Raw genomic sequence first — 18,166 nt, 5'->3', positions numbered from 1 at the left:
AATCGAGCAGGATCGAACTCGTGACCTTTTGATTCCCAGTTGGCAACTGATACTGTTGCACCACAGGGCCGTCATAGTAATTATATGTCAATGTCGCACACTAAGGTGGCTTTTTTTTTTTCTGCAGTTATATTTTTGAATAAAAGTGCACTTGTTCTGTTATATTTCCACCTTTTGTGAAAGTGTTTCTTTGATATTTGAACTTCAGGCTTCATACATTATATAGTTTATCCCTACATTTTGTCATTTACTACCAGAATATGAAAAATGTTTCTGTTTTAAAAATGTGTTTACACAGATTACTGTAGAAAACGGAACACACATGAAATGCGTGTGTTCCAAATAACGATCTATTATTTCCACTCTAAAACTCCACTTCACTCCCAGACAATCAATCAAGGCATGAGCTGGGAGAAGTTCGTACACGTTCTAAGTCAGTGGGGGGATGAAATAGTTGGCTGTTTGCAGCTTGTCTTTATCTGCACATTTAGAGGACAAAGGAGCTGGCGGAGAGGAACGGATTTATGGAGCGATTTAAGGTGGGACGGATCTACGAGTTTTTTCGTAGGCTTTGGTAATTCAAGTGTTAAACATTAACCCTGGACTACTGTTTACCTCACAAAAGTATGCAAAGCAGACAATCTATCCAATCAATGCACAGGAGATTAGCTATGGAAAACTTTATAGCGTACTGGGAGTGAATGTGACAATTGTAATCAATCAAATAATTGGTGGTAGTGAACAATTGAGCACGACTTAAAAATAAAAATAAAACCTTAAAATAAGTAATTAAACAAATACATAATTTAAAAGCAGTTGATGCTTTTCATCACTTGATGTTTTTTCCCTATGTGGTTAATAAGCATTGAACTTTTTTGTGCTGAAAACTAAAATATGTTTCATATCTTTTGCTTTTTATAACATCTGTGCCAAGAAATGTGTGAGTTAATTTTGTCTCACCAGTTGTGTTTAATTATGCTTTATTTAGACATGATTAGGATTATTTACTTCTGATAAAGTAAAAAAAAGGACAAATATGTGAAGATAAGTAGTTTTTTTCAGGTAGACATTATTAGTTTATTAAAATGCCTCATAGTACTTTATTCCTTAAAATATAACTCCTGCATTCATTTTGTAGTTTGCTGGATCCATCAAATACTCTGCAGTATGACGAGTTTAAGAAGTGTTATGGAGAGATATTATATCGCTGGGGGTTAAGAGAAAAGAGAGCCGAAGTCCTCAAATTCATAGCGCGTCCTCCAGAACCTCACAAAGGAATTGGTAAGTGACACTGAATTGTATGAAAGATTCATTGATATTTTGGAGCAATTCTATAATGATTTTTCCACTTTTAGAATATATGTTATCTATTTCAAATATTATTATATCTTTTTATTTGGTTAATTTCAAGTAGTGTTATTTTGTCTGCTATAGCATTTGGACTTTGGGAACTAGAGAGGAGTTACTTTGCCGTAAAACGCATTGTGAATCGGTTTGTGTGACATTCACGCTCAGGAAACTTAAAAGAATATCGTTACGGCTAAGAGAAAAGGTAGAATTAGGAATTGCAATAAGATAAGAAAAACAGGAAAAAAGTTCAAGGAAATTAAATTTCAAAGATGCCCAACAAAAAATAATTAAAATCTCCAAGAAATCGAAAATTAACTAAGTAATAATTTTATTTACAAAATGATGAAATAAATGGAATGCCTTTGGCAGACGTAAAGACAAGTTTTATGTTTACAGTCATTACAGCAAAGTGTTTAGATGTACTTGAAGCATTAAATGTGCTGAAGATTAAGAAAACCAACGTGGGTCGTAGGTTTTTACAGAAGTTCTGAAAGATATGAAATGCAGTATTTATAAGGCTTGTGGCAGGCATATTACGACTCAGATGGGAGATGTTAAACAGTCAATGTGACCTCACTCCCCAAAAAGGACAACAAAATAGAGCCACATCCTGCCTTCCACTTCATGACGCTGGACTAGGCTGCATAGACGGGAATGAATAAATGAAGACACTGCCTATGGTGGGAGTGTGGACTCTGCAGGTTTGTTTATGGTTCAAAAGTCTCATCCTATACACAAAAAAAAATATAAACAAAATATCCTACTGCATTAGTCATTCAGAGAATGTATTCTTTAAATGGAATGTTCATAATATATAATAAGTACAGTGGAACCTCGGTTCACGACCATAATTCGTTCCAAACCTCTGGTCGTAAACCGATTTGGTCGTGAACCGAAGCAATTTCCCCCATAGGATTGTATGTAAATACAATTAATCCGTTCCAGACCGTACGAACTGTATGTAAATATATTTTTTTTAAGATTTTTAAGCACAAATGTAGTTAGTTAATTACACCATAGAATGCACAGTGTAATAGTAAACTAATGTAAAAACATTGAATAACATTGACACAAACACCCAGGCTCCCTGCTCAGCTGCATGCGCGCTCTCTCTCAGCAGCACGCGGGGCCCTCTCCCCTCTCAGGCTGCACGCGCAGGCTCTCTCTCTCTCCCTCTCAGCAGCATGTGAGGCCCCCCCCCCAACATTGCAGCAGTTCAAGCTAATAGCATTACAACCCGATCGCTGAAAAACACTCTTTTTAAATGAGTTTTAAGCACAGGGGGAAAAAAGGAACATTTGAACAAATCCGAACTTTATTTAAAAGCCAACCAAGACAGTAACATTGCAGGAGTTCACGCTAATAGCATCACAACCCGATCGCTGTAAACACTCTTTTTAAATGAGTTTTAAGCACAGGGAAAAAATGAACATTTGAAAAAAGAGAAAAGTAACATTGCAACACTTCTCATAATTAAGTCTCAATAATTCTCACCACTCTTCACTTGCTTAGAAGCCATAGTTAACTGCAAAATCACACAAAATACTATAGAGCACAAAGAGTTCACAGGTAAAGCACGCACGTCTGACTGAGAACAATGAACAGGGAGAGGCTGAACACATGCTTAAATACAGTAATCGGCGCGTACAAACAAAAAGGGAAATGAAATAGAGCACAAACACATCACAGCGAAAGCGCGCACAAACCGAAAGGGGAACTGGCTTGTTCATATACCGAGTGTGTGGTCGTGAACCGAGGCAAAAGTTTGGCGAAGTTTTTTGTCGTAAACCGAGTTGTATGTGTACCGAGACATTCGTGAACCGAGGTTCCACTGTATGGATTTGTTAATGTTTTTTTTTCAATGTACCATTTATTTTTCCAGAATTTGGTGTGTACTGCTGTCATTGTCGCAGTGAAGTTCGAGGGACTCAGTGTGCTGCCTGTAAGCACCTCACTTTCCAGTGTGCTATCTGCCACGTTGCTGTCCGCGGGTCTTCAAATTTCTGTCTTAGCTGTGGCCATGGAGGACACACCAGCCACATGATGGAATGGTTTTGTACTCAAGATGTTTGCCCCACTGGCTGTGGCTGCCACTGTCTCCTTCAGAGCACCTTCTGACATGATGGGAAAGTAGACTAAAGTTGCTCAATTCAAACATCACATTTGTTGTAATGCCTCTGCCTGGATCTGGCATTCAGGAGATGAGCAAGCAGAACTGTGCACCTAATGCAGAGCACAAACCATGTCCAGGTTTGTAGTGCTGAGATTGTGTATAATGTATAGTAAAAAGTAATCAGCTTAATTGAATGTACTGTAACATATGCATCAATTATAAAGAAAACAGTATGTACAGATCCAGAGTATTTAAATAAACATGCTAATGGATTTGAACTTATATTGTTTGACATTGTTTAATAATTTTGAGAAACACCTTGAGTATGACAGCGTTGTACTGAAAAGAAAAACAATTGTACACTGAAATATAGAGTTTATAACTTTAATTTCTTTTAATTACAGTTTAAAATAGGAATCATTTTGACTAGAACAGGGTCAGATCCTTCCAGTTCCTTATCACCTAAAATGTCCAAAATAATGAGATTTGCATGATATCAAGGTGCTGCTGTACTACTAGGTTACTTGTTTTTGTGTATTTACAGTTCTCACTCTGAATTCTCTGAAATAAACATATGTGTGAGTTTTACTTTTAGCAGTTTTAGGTCTCTCTTGTGTCTTCCTTGGAAGAATTTTTTTTTACTTTTTTATACAGAATTGGCCAGACATGAAAGTACAAGAAATAGTAAAAAATAGCCAAATAGTCACAATAAAAAGGAAAAAAAACAACACCCCAAACCCAAATGCAAAATTCAATACTGAATGTACAAAATCAATTACCTCTGCTTCCAGAAAATCTGAAAGCAGACCATAATGAGTATTTTAGCACACAATACAAACTACACACATTGTGGACGAAGGTTCGAGGCAAACAGCAGGCAGACAGCAGATATAGAGTAAAAAAGCAATTTCTTTATTCTTGGTGAGCAGAGAGAGACCACTGCAGCCCCTGTCAGCTTGTGTCACTGACAGTTACCAGCAATAGCGCCCTCTTGGGGGGGTGAGCTTTATTTTATAACAGAGATTTACATCTTACAGAGACAGTCTGTCATAAGACAAGGTTACACAATTCTTTGGGGGAATTTAGTAATATTACAACACATTTGTTCAAAACAACTTTAGAAGAAGTGAAAGAACCTATTACTGTTGATTAAACAAAAATCACAGACGTTTGGAAAATAAAAAAGATTAGCAGTTTTCCTGAGTACAGACTTATAAGTCAGCAGTTTGACAAAAATGTTGCAAGTTTGTTCTTTCAGCTTTGCGTACTACACTTAATTTTTTATATGTAAGTAAGTCATATTAATAATTAATCCATAGCCTATTAATACAAACTAGTAATATACTTATATTGTTAAAATGATTATACAGTTAATGGTTTCCCTCTTTTAACAATCTTAATGCATTCATATGGTTAGCACAAAGAATTCTTATACTTGCAAATATATATACATATACATTTTCTTAGCATTAGCTGGTTTGCATAATAATATTTTTTCCATCCACCCAAATGCACACAGATAGTAATCATCAAGGCATTTTAGATTTGTTTATCTAAGTACAAAAATAGGTCAAAAGGTCCTCAGTCCAAGATTCTTTGTTCAACTATTATTTAATATATTGATTCAAATTTTTTTATTATTCCACAACACACACACACAGACCCTAACCACAACAGTGCCCTATGAAAGACATATACACAAGCACGTTACTCTCTAGCACTTTAACACTCACAAGTGTCGTATGAATAACACACCAACAGTCCGCTTTCCCTAGTACTCCAGAAGACTTACTTATCTTAGGCCCAAACAGCGTGCAATGTACATATATCTCAGACCTAAATATTACCTTTGGGCTCCAAGAATATATTCAAACATACAAAGACTCTACATCCCTGGCTATAGGCCATTTATCAACCAGTGAATGTCTTACTTTAACGCACTGTTCATTTCTGGACAGAGCTCTTTGTCCGCAGCTCCATAAACCTTGCAGTTTCGATCATGTGACACTGCCATACTGTTCCATGTGGTCTTAATAAAAAATGACCTTATTACCTCAATCACTCTAGATATGAAGACAAAGTATAGAAAGTTAAAAGCAACGTGGAATTTATTAAAGAGGAATAATACCAGTAGAGAAAAGCATAAAAGAAAATGTGGATAGCAAAGTCTGGATACATATAGTCTTTAGAGAAGCTTACGAAAGTTAAAGATGTCAAAGACAAATGTCCCTGGGTGGCATTGATTTAGCCCTCGAAGTTGTTCATGAGATGCTTTGCTGATGATCAAATGAAAATGACCACAAGTTGCTGGCGCCCTCTTCTGTCGTCGCTTTTTTCCTCTTCGGATGTTGCTCTCAGACGAGGCATGTTTATTATAAAATTTCCATGGGGGTTTTGCAACACGTGATTATTACATACTCTGATTGTCTGGCTGTCTATATGATGAATAAATTCACTCAGACTCTAATCTATTTGAATATGTCTGTTTTCCCAAGCAATAAAGTTTTTGGTGTTTTAAGAGCTTTCCTTTCCCAAGCTGTAAACCAATTTAGTCCTGGTGCCCTTCCCTTCACTGGCGATAACATCATCAATACATCTTGAGGCATCTCCTGAATTGCTACTCAATTCAAATGGATGTTACTGTGAGTGATAGAAACTGGGACAAGTCAGCAAAACAGAATGCTTTGATGTTAAATGGCCCACCCACGCAAGTGTCCTGTATTTAAGTTCATCTTGTTTGGCTTGAGCAAAATATAATGAAAATATAGATATAAATGTGCAGATTTATATATAGAAATATATATATATATATATATATATATATATATATATATATATATATATATAAACACACACACACGTATTATATATCTGCATCAGAACGGCAAAGGATGGCTGTGACTGAAGTCTGCTGGCAGGAAAATGTGGCAAGGTACACCAGGGTTGTATCACAAGCTCAGCAGGGCCAATGACTGACATGGGAATGTGCAGAAAAGAAGGATTAGTTGGAGGGATTTTGGATAAAGAATCAAGTTGTAGCGGTGCTACATGATTAATGTTGTCGTAAATGTACTTTGTGCCGAGTCCTGTCTTTCGTCGTGTTTTTCTGTTTACATGGTCTGTGTGTATGTAAATATGCTCCCCTGGAAAGAAAAGGGGAAGGATAACACTGTGGAACCGTGGTCCCTCACGATAATTGGACCTGTCAATCACATCACCTGCATCCGGATCATTCGCTATTTAAACGGAAGGACAGAAAAAAAAAAAAACCTCCTCTTCTACTAGACCACCAACTCACTACAGAGACGGGAGAAAGCACCAATTGAAATCATTCACACCTTTGTCTACCTGACACTTTCAACACCCAAGAACATCTTTGCACCGCAAAACCCTGGGTTTCTGGATTATGTCACGCACCGAGGATAAGCACGGTGAGACTGTTTCTTGTTGTTTGGGGCGAGGAGCAAGCCATTATTTTCATCTGTGTACTTTCCGAAGGACAATTTTTCTAGCTGAACCAGGTTCACATACATTATCCATTCTGTTAAGTCTTTTGGCCTTTTATGTGTGTTTCATACTTATTGAGTTTGTGTTCAATGTGGGGTCAAAGGAGGGTTTGTATTGTATATTAACTTTGTGCTGCACTTTTTATTATTACTTTCCGCCAGACACTTTCAGGGTTGATTATTATGTCAGGGTTGGTTGGGGTGTGATATATATTGTTTGGAGTTTGTTCATTTCTTTCTTTATCAATATATACTCCTTTATTATTTTACATACTGTTTGTTTTTTAGCTCATTTTTGATCGTTGAATGGGGGAAGTTTATTTGGAAGAAGTATGGCTTGTTGGGTCTAACGTCTTCAACTTGCAAGACCACGGGTCTTGGTGGTGTAGCTGCCAGTTTTGGAGAGTGAGTCAGCTGTTACAAAGTAGGATTGATTTTCTTATACAAGCAACCTATGACATTCTTCCTACCTCCAAAAATCTCAACTAATTGCTGGGAGAAGATCAGTCAAAACACTTTGAAAGAACACTTTGGCACATCTTCACTGGCTGTGAGGAGAGTCTCTTCCAAAGATGTTATACCTGGAGACACAACCATGTGCTGAAATGTCTGGTTGATTCTATCAAATCCAAAAGAACATCTACAGTACACATGCCCTGCCACCAAGAACATCCAGCCCAATCCAACCAATGTTTTTAACTGGGAGAGGGAACAAGGTCTGCACAAATGTTGAACAAGGGCCATGTTTGGACAACTAATTACAGCTCTGGACTGGGAAATGTGTGTGGACATAGGTCAGCAGAGATATCATTATCAGCTTGAGATCTGATATGGTGTTGTGGTCCAAATTGCTGCACACCATATATTTTGTGGAACTTAGATAGTCCCCCTCTAAGGATGCTGTGTAGGAAGCTTCTGACTGCAAGAATCTGTGATAGAGTGAATTAGTAAAGTCGATCTGGTGGAAGTCAGCTGTAAAGGGTTTGTTGCAACATCCATGAAAAGTCTGCCACAGGACATAAGGATGTGAGGTCAAACCCAACGGCAAACTATCAAGAAAATGTTTGCGGCGGCAGCAAGAAGCAGCAGCCAGTTGCTATGGATCAAAGGCAATAGCCCTAACTTGGGCCTTTAATTAAGAGAGCTGCATAGACATTGAGAGGGGTAGGTCTAAGATACCAGATCTCACTGCTGAACTTACTTAGCACATCATGGGCCAATCTGCAAAATGTTGAAGATGGTTGGTGCCAATGAATGAAGTACTAGCACTAGTACTTAAACACCTAGAGTGGTGCCAAATTAGATGCAAATTTTCTTAAATGGCACATAGGACATGATGGTATTAATCCAATGTATTGACTAGTATACAGCATTTGTTTTATGGCAGTATAAAATCAAATTGACCCTACTGACTCACTTGCACTGCGAAATGTTTTATCATGGGTGAGACTTATCAAACACACAGATTGTTTTCTTGTAGACTACAGTTTTATGTTACATCTCAGTCGCTACTACCTTGAGGGATGGACAGTTCACCATTGCAATGCTGTTGCACCTGGGACTTTAGTTCACTACCTACAGACTTCACCCAGGTATGCCTGTTGGGAGTGTTCACTCTCCCTCACCTTGATTGACCTAGCTAAGAAAAGAACTCTTCATAATAAACCCTACCCCTAACCCTAACCGCAAAAGCAGAGAACTAGGCTTAATAAGTTTTAGTCTTTAAATATTAAAATAGCTAGTGCAGTAATCAAAAGGAAATAGAAAACATGGCTTTCCAAACCATAGAACCTGATAGTCTTAGATGCTCATTATATCAGGGGATGCTTAATCTCATAGTTATAATCACTTATCCTATCAGCTCTCTGTTGGGGCTGTTCTCCTGTACCCAGCTCACTGTCTGACTTTGTACAGCGTTCTTAGAGTCTGGCCCATTTCTTCAGGCACATTAACCTAAAACCTGTTCTTTATCTCCCAAGTTTTTTTTCCTGGAGGGGGATGTGGTACTGATGTCTCCAAGACTTGTCACCCCCACAACTCCCCCTTCCTTCTCCCCAGTATTTGGCACTTATGTAACTAAATCCACTTTTCTGATGTCACGGACAGACTAATGAAGTGATAGCTTCACATTCAGCAACATTGCTTGCAAACTACTGTACGTCAGAAATGGCAGCTTCACATTCAGCTGGGCTGGGAATCACAGCAAAGCACTCCTGTGGAACTTGTTACAAGGGGATCTCAGAAGGCCCCCCATCTCCTTCGCCTCCCCTCTCATTCATTGGTCAAGAGTCCTAGCTTGAATTCAAAGACTTGGTCCCATGAGAATTGCCTTTTCTGTTACTGAAGTGTGCTAATTTCAATGAAGTATCTTTTGATCAATACTTTAGCAAAAAATGTTTGTGTTTTGCATGTTGTGATCAAATGCATGTGGATTATGCAATATGAGTAAAATGAGATTTACCCAAGGACATATTTTCATATCATTGGCGGTTGTTCAGCAGTTTCCACTACTTTTTAATCTGCATTCCCCATGAAAACAAAAAATTAGTCAATGTCTGATGACCCATTCACATCGTCAATATGATCGCTCAATTTGAGCAATGGCTCACTTCATTCTAATGCTGCCTTTATGACTTTTCACTTACCATTGTGTTTTTCATTGGCTGCTCTGACACACTCACAAACATTGAGGAGTTTAGTGTCAGAAAGCATAAAGATTTTCTTTTTTTTCAGCATGATGTTATTTCATCCACTACGTGTCAGATGAATACAGTCCCGAGAGTTATTCGGACTTACCACTATAAAGTGGGCCATTACACTCTGCCCAAGGAGTTTAACTGGGTTTAACTGTAATTGCATAGAATTCTGAGCTCAAATCACATTTACAGTTAATGTCAAGGAAGTTATTGTCTCCAATATTGTATTAACCAATGTTTGAGCAAACTGTGCTGAACCTACTGTTATGTCATTGATATGCTCAATAAAAACTTCTAAAAAAGGTAGAGCTGGCTTTTGCTGCTGTGACCAGATGAGGTAGAGAAGCAAAACAGCAAAAATGACTGAAGATGGACAGCCCGAGAGAAACAGCAGGCAAAGACAGAGCATGTTATGAGGAAGGAGTGAGAAGTCCAACTGCAACATTTGAAGGTCACCTTCAGAAAAATTGCCTGAAGAGATAAAATTAGTTCTGCAGAGGATGACGTGATGAAGATGTGCATAAAGAGAACCGAGTCTGGGTCAAGTCCAGAGCCTACTGTGGGCAAAATAGTACAGTTCTTTAGTACCATTTGTGTCATGGATTTTGGCTGGAAGTTCCATGAATCCATTATGCCTGTGAATGTCCTGAGCTTGTGGAACAGGCAGACTTGGCATTAGCATTACTGCTTGAGCAGAGAGAAGCACTTCGGGACTTCCATTGCTGTCCTGCTTGATGCTGGTCTCTGCACAGGTAAGAGAGCTGTCAGGAAATGCAGCGCTAGACACTGGTACTTTTTTTTTAATCTCTTTTATTTAAAAAAAAAAAAAAAAAAAAAAAAGTACCTGAACTTCCAACTATCTTTACTCCTGGGGTGATACTGTAACACAGCAGGGCCACTCACAATCAGTACCCTCCATAATAAATAGGACTTACCTGAAGTGGCAGGTGGTGAAGTGTCTGTCTGTGATTGGCTATCCACGTCATCTGTACTGATACACGACAGCATCACTTAGCCCTTGAATGTTGTTCTTGTTCTTTTATTTTGCCTTATACAATTTCTTATATTAGGAATTTGTTAGTTTTCGCATACCCCTTGGGGTCAGAGCACAGGGTCAGCCATTGTACAGCGCCCCTGGAGCAATTACAGGTTAAGGGTCTTGCTCAAGGGCCCAGCAGAGTAGGATCTCTTTTGGCAGTGATGGGGATTCAAACTGGCAGCCTTTGGGATACCAGCACAGATCCTTAGCCTCAGCACACCTGTTGGGTGTGCTGGTGGTTTTGGTGTTGAAACAGGATAGATCTTGCCATTTTTGCATGAACTAAAGAGGATTAAATGCCATCACTACGATGTCTGTTCTGTGATATGTATTCAAGAAATATTGAAGTTCTCTCAGGGAGTTTGTTTTTCAGTTCCATTGCTGTTCTTTAGTAAGTAATGGCAGGTGAAGACAGGGGACTGTTGTCATCATCCATCACATCACCTGTTCCAGTTTACAGTTATGTCATTTAGATTAAAGAGGACAATTTTTCAGAGGTTAGTAGAGTAGGTGTTTGGGCAGTTTAAGTGAAAGCCCTGCTTTATCTAAATCAATGACATCATGGGTATCTCCACAATCTCAACTGATCCTGATTATAAGAAGGGTGGTCTCAGTGAGAACCTGATTGCCAAGTTAAGGAGTAGAAATACATTTGTTAAAAGCAAAACTTGTTTTGAACTGTAGAGCATCTTAGGATATAAATAGTTTGTAGACATTCTTTTATCAACTTGGTCATCAGCTCCTTACAAAGCAGCTACCTTCCCAGAGATGGCAGCAGTGGCAAGAGAACATGGGCCTTCAGCCTACATAGCTAGCTCAGTGGCCTGCTTACATTGTAGCAGGCTCTCTCCTTCAGCCTCCACTACATTTTATCCCTTCTATGAGCACATATGTGTTACAGTACCATTGATCTCTGCTGAGGAATGTGCTCAGGATATCCTCCCTAAGGCATCACTGACTGTGGGAATCAAATTCAGATCAATGGAATTACTAGCAATAAACTGAACTGCTCAGCTAAACAGCTCTGGTCAAGCTGGCAGCTACAGTAGCTGTGATGGTGTTTCATGGACAACAGCGAGCATCTCTCTCAGCTTTGCTGCATGTGTGCTGCTCGTTACTCTACAATTCCCGAATGGTTGTTCAGCTTCATGCCCAACTGACCACTTAGCAACTTCGAGAAGATGAGCAAAACCCAGGAGTGGACAGTGAGTGCCTTGGCATGAGAGTCCATCCCAGCATTCCCATTGGGATTAATAAAGTATCTATCTATCTATCTATCTATCTATCTATCTATCTACATGAACTTAACATCACCATTTCAGGTCCACACCGATACCAGCAATGACGGTCTTAGCATCATGTTAATCATGAAGGTACGTTATGAAGAATACCAAATCGCTGAGGATTACAGGGCAATGCACTGCACGTAACTCCTCATCTGAAATGGGATCCATGATGTTCAGCTTGTCGACAACTGTTATTCAATACGCTGTATTTCTACTTATTATTATCACTATGGTGTATTGCTCGTTTTTTGTTTTTATTCTCAACTGTGAGGAAAGCATTTCCCACGTTCTGCCAGACAAAACTTTGAGAAGGTCTTTGTTTCCAGAGATTTCCAAATTAGATGTTGATTAATATTGTTTTAATACAATAGATAGATAGATAGATAGATAGATAGATAGATAGATAGATAGATAGATAGATAGATAGATAGACCAAAGTCTCAGAGTTGTAATAAGTGTTTTGTTGTAATACTCTTAGCATTTTAGGTTTTTCAGTTGTATTGCCTTTTGTATAACTGCCCTAGTGTAAGATCAGCTCATTCTGGATTGCAGACCCTAAGGTGGCCTTTGACCTTAAAGTAAAGCCCTGTGTATTTCTTCATGTAACCTAAGACGGGATGATCTGGGGTCCCATATCTCGACCTTTTTATCTTAGATTTGTATGCTATTGGCTATATGGTAAAGATGCTCTTGTATATTCATAACTGTAAAGGCTCTTACCAGATACAGATATTTCACTATAGGACCATGTCCTATATTATGTGCACCTGAGACGTCTTAGTGTTCAATGCATTTCTTACATACACATATTGCCAGCGTCTAAGGAATTTTTTGTGTGTTGAAGTGAGCTGAAGATCAAGACTTTCCCTAACAGTTTCCACACCCTGGAATTTGAGACTTCACAACATCAGAATGCGTTGGACCACCACAGCTGTTGACCTACTCAAGTGTGGGATTTTTGAAGCACAGCCCTCTGTAGTCTTCTGCCCTCCAAGCATTTCTGTATACTCAAGGAGGAAGACAGAGAGGGCAACAAGAGGGTCTCAGCTAACAGAGAGAAAGCATCCTGACTGGTACAAGAACATTCGGCTTGATGTTATTCAAATGGATTTCCCCCAGCATTGACATGCACAAAAAAAAAAACGTTTTATACAATCTAAACATAACTAAATTAATTGATTGTTTGCGTTTTGAATGGTTGTGGTTGCTGTGGTACTTTTGTCACCATGGTGGTTTTAAGATGGCATTGTAATACAACTTATTTCTTATATAGCGCTCTGCACTGAGTGCAGGCTCAGGACGTTGTGAATAATTCTAAAATACAAATATAGATTATACTAATTATTAAGTACAAACCTGGTACACATATAAATGCAGATTTGTTTAAACACACAAAGAACAAGGTAGAACTGATTAAACATAAATGGAAACCAACAATGTTGGTATCAAATATGAACTATGGCCAGTTGGCAATTATGGAAATTAAAATCAAGAGAAGGTCAAAAAATAAAGGCGCAGTCCTGGAGACTTTGGTCAAATGGCCACCTACCTACATCTGGGTTTTCTGTAGTGGAGTCTGTATTGGCTGTCCAATCTGATCAGATAATCTTTCTTTCTGATGATTCCCATGCTCCTTTATCCCAGATGACTACTTCATACACAGGAGAGCAACTTAGTAATATAGCAGTGACATCAAGTGCCACATGGGGATACCAAAAAGAGAAGCAGACTAGGGGAGGGTTAGCAACGGTTTCAATATATTGTGATACATATATTTCTGTACTAATAACTAACAAACAGACATGCAGTATGCACAGCTAATAAGCAGCTCTACTCAGGGTATTGGGAACTGAAGTAATGAGTCGTCAGCCAGGATTTAAAAGATGAAAGTGAAGGGGCATCTCCTATAGTAGCAGACCAGACCAGACCATTCCACAGCTTCTGGGCCCTGTAACTAAAAGCTCAACCTCTCACGGTTATTTTATTAATCCTTGGAATCATAAGCAGACCGGCATCTTGAGATCTTAATGTGCGCTCTGGTTTGTATGTAATGATAAGTGCAGATAAGTAAGCGGGGCCTTGACCATTTAAGGCTTTAAATGTTACAAGTTGCATATGGAGTGGTTTGAACAGACAGTGAATAACACATTGCAGTAGTCAATTCTACTAGAAATAAATGCATACATTAACTTCTCAGTATGTTGCATATTTAGAAATATCTTAATTTTCCAACATTTTTAAGATAGAAAAGTAGAGAATTCAGTAAGAATTCTTTTGTCAAACCTGGTTCATCAGTGGAGCGAAGACTACTTGCTGTACATATAGCTGCTTAGTCAGCAGGATAAGGAATGTTTTAAACTTGGTCATATGATGTTTTTCTCATTTAGGAGGTGACTGGCCTGAGTGATGATCTTTGGACTCGGATGGCAAAGCCGTTTTCTAAATATTCATTGCACACCAGTTGGCCAGAGCAGGAATCAGAACTGGCAGTGTCTTAAATTGATTTCAGTCTGACTTAATAGGTAGAAAATTCTTTGTTAGTTCCGTGCCATTGTATATGGTGTACCACAAGGATCAATTTTGGGTCCACTGCTTTTTTTCAATCTACATGCTTCCATTAGGCCAGATTATCTCAAAACACAAGGTGAGCTACCACAGCTATGCAGACAACAAACAGCTTTATTTCTCGATGGCGCCCAATGACTCGGATGCTCTTTCCTCTCTGATCCAATGTCTTAGCAGTATTTCTAAATGGACGAGTAGTAACTTTCTTGAACTAAATTAGGAAAAAACAGAAGTCTTGGTGATTGCCAAATATAGAAATAGTGAGGATGTTAGAAATAAACTTGATCATTGGGTTTAAAAGTCAAGGCGGAGGTAAAGAATTTAGGGGTAACGATGGATTCTGACTTAAACTTTTTAATCACATATTAACCAAATAGCTAGGGCTGCATTTTTTCACTTAAGGAATACAGCAAAAGATAAGAGCTTTTACAGCATTACAAGACACTGAAAAATGAATCCACACATTTGTTTTCAGCCTGCTAGATTACTGGAAGGTAGTGATCATTGTGGACTCGGTCATTAAGGGTATTGAAGTGCAGGTTTTTGTCCAGAGACTGGGAGTCTCGCATTGTATGTTGCCTTGTGGAGGGACAGGTGGGAGAACTTGCTGGAGGGTTGATAGGCTCTTGGCCAGAGCAGGTGTGGATCCAGTTATTGTCCATGCTGGGACAAATGACATACATAAAGGCAGGCTTTCAATTCTGCAATCCAAATTACAGCAGGTGCTAGGCTGAAGAGCAGAAGTTATAATGTGGTCTTCTCTGAAGTTCTGCCTGTGCCACACGCCAGTCCAGGTAAGATTGAGGCCATTAGAAGGATTAACATGGGGCACAAATCTTGGTGTAAGGTAGAAAAGTATAGGTTTATGGGGCATTTGGACTTCTTTTGGGACAGATGGGACCTGTTCCACCATGATGGTTACATCAGAACCAGAAGGACACCGATGTGTTGGGGAGGCATACTAGTAGGTTAGGTTAGGATTGCTTAAATTAGTGTATGTGAGTGAAGAGAGTTTAGGACAGGCTGAAAACTGTATGTGAGGAGATGAACAACAGTGTAAAAACAGGCATAATAATTTTTAGTAATATTAAAAAGGCAAAATGCTGGGGGATATTATTGTCACGGGAGACTTTAACTACCTGAATATTAACTGGGCTAACTTTGCAAATAGTGAAGCACAAGAGCAGTTTTTAAAAGTAATCTCCGACTGTTTATAAACACAGTATGCCTAAACGCAGGTTGGAGCCTGTCTAGATTTTGTAATAATCAGGATAGAATTGAGAGTGTACAGGTGATTGAACCACTAGAGTCAAGTGACCATAATATAACACAGTTCTAAGTGTTTCGGAAGAGTATGGATGTAAGGACCAAAAATTTTAAGTTTAACTTTGGTAGGGCAGATTTTGAGCAGATATGACACTAGGGATAAACTTAAATAAGATTTTAATTGCGGAGACAGTCAAGAAGCAGTGAAAGAGGTTTAGGAGTGTTTTACATATAACACAGGACCGGTACATCCCAAGAAATGGAATTAGTAGAAAATTTTAAGAACTCTGCAGTGGTGAATAAGGAGATATGAAAGAATCCACAAAGGAAAAAATAGCTGTATAAGGTGTATAAGACTAAACTCCAATGTGAATTGTAGGACGTATAAGAACATGGGAGTGACAAAAAGGATATTAAAGAAGCTAAAAGTCACTTCGAGAGGAATGTAGCAGATAAGGCAAAAGTTGAGCCAAAGATATTCTTTCAGTTGTGGACACCAGGGAGCATACAGCTCCCCAAACCCCAGACACCACAGACACAGAGCCAAAGTTCAGCACACAAGACACGTTTATTCAGCTGTGGGAAACGCTTTTGTTTCATTCCCCACAGAACCACAGTTCTCAAGCACAGTACAATACAGCACCTTTATCTCTTCTTCTCTCTCTCTCTCTGTCTCCACTCCTTGTGGCAGGTAGCTTTGTCCAGCTTCTCTCAACTCTGGCTCTCTGAGTAGTAGCTGTGGGATCCTTTTATACAGCATCCACAGGTGTTCCAGGTACTTGATGTCTTTCTTCCAGCACCACTTCCAGGTGTGGTGGAAGTGCTGCAACACATGGCTCTGCAATACCTGCAGCACCCAGCTGATGGAGCCCATGGAACCTAACAGGGCTGTACCAAGCTCCAATTCCCATGGAGTCTGTGGCACCACTGCAATCCAGGGGGGTTACCATCTATTGCTCCGGAGGAGATAATGTCCTGAATAAGCTCTTTTCCCCCTGGGTTTTCCAGCCAGGTAAGGGACCTGGCCATCCGCCACACAGTATTTTAGTAAGGATAAGATTGAGCAACACATGGCAAGAACACGAGTTTTACTGAACAGTCAGCATGGGTTCAGAAAAGAGAGATCATGTTTTATTAACATGCTGGAATTCTATGAGGAAAAAACAAAAGGAAAGAATTAAAGTGGAGCATATGATATTATTTATCTTGACTTTCAGAAAGCATTTGATAAGGTGCCAAATGAGAGGTTGGGCATCAAATTAAAAAAGTTCAGGGAGTTCAGGGTATTGTTTGTAGGCTAGTGCCGAATTGGCTCATACATAGGATTCGTGTGAAGTTAAGAATGATGTTCCACAGAAGTCAGCACTAGGGTGCATTCTGTTTTTAATATATATTCAGAAGCCATTAAGAAGGCTAACAGAATGTTAGGTTAAGTAGCACGATGTGTACAGAAAGTCCAAGGAGGTTATGCCCAAGCTTTATAATGCACTGGTGAAGCCTCTTCTAGAGTACTGCGTACAGTTTTTGGTCTCCAGGCTACAAAAAGGACATAGCAGTGCTATAAAAAGTCCAACGAAGAGTGACAAGGCTGGTTGCAGGATTACTTGGGACGAATTATGAGGAAAGATTAAAAGAACTGTTTCAGTTTAAGCAAAATAAGATTAAGAGGAGACATGATTGAAGTGTTTAAAATTATGAAGGAATTAGTACAGTGAAAATGAGTTAATCCAGAACATGGGGACACAGTTGGAATCTTGTTAAGACTAAATTTCACACAAACATCAGTAAGTTTTTCTTTACACAGAGAACCATAAGTTAAGTCAAGTCAAGTCAAGTCAAGTTAGGGAGCATGCACTGGTACAGTGCGTTGCAGCACCCACTACACGTCGAAACAGCTCAGGATCCCGGTTGTCAACCCCCCAGGCAGACACGCTGTCCAGTCCTACCCTCCGGAAATGACCCTCTATCTGCCGCAGCCAGGTATTATGTGGGCGACTCCTTGGCCTGGTCCCCAACAATGAGGATCTTATGAGCCGGATCACCCTCGGGGGAAACGCGCCACATGGCCGTACTGCTGTAACTGACGCTCCCTCACAATGCAGGTAATGTGCCTCATTCGGGAATCCATGAGCAACCGCTCATTCGACACAAAGTCAAACCCGGTACCCAAAGATTTTCCCGAGAGACTCAGTACCAAAGGAGTACAGTCTGCGTCTCAGGTCACTGGACAGCATCCATTTCTCACAACCATCTAGTAAGACAGGAAGCACCAGGACTCTAAAGACTTGGACCTTCGTCCTTTTGCATAGATATCGGGAGTGCCACACACCCCTTTCCAGCGACCT

At 39.4% G+C, this 18,166-nt stretch overlaps 1 protein-coding gene across 2 annotated transcripts in view; it reads left to right on the top strand.

Moving 5' to 3' along the window:
• The window catches only part of wdr59 (WD repeat domain 59), a 250,263-nt gene extending 246,206 nt beyond the window's left edge, over nucleotides 1-4,057 (top strand). For both annotated transcript variants that reach the window (XM_028810052.2, XM_028810051.2), the window contains 2 exons: nucleotides 1,139-1,281; nucleotides 3,233-4,057. In XM_028810052.2, coding sequence (XP_028665885.1) covers nucleotides 1,139-1,281; nucleotides 3,233-3,468 — 379 coding nt within the window. In that variant the 3' untranslated portion in view covers nucleotides 3,469-4,057. The remainder of the gene's footprint in view (nucleotides 1-1,138; nucleotides 1,282-3,232) is intronic.
• The last annotated feature ends 14,109 nt before the right edge of the window (nucleotides 4,058-18,166 follow it).

Source organism: Erpetoichthys calabaricus, chromosome 9 (assembly GCF_900747795.2).
Source record: "Erpetoichthys calabaricus chromosome 9, fErpCal1.3, whole genome shotgun sequence".
Classification (NCBI taxonomy): Eukaryota; Metazoa; Chordata; class Cladistia; order Polypteriformes; family Polypteridae; genus Erpetoichthys; species Erpetoichthys calabaricus.
This window is presented reverse-complemented; position numbering and strand designations above follow the sequence as displayed.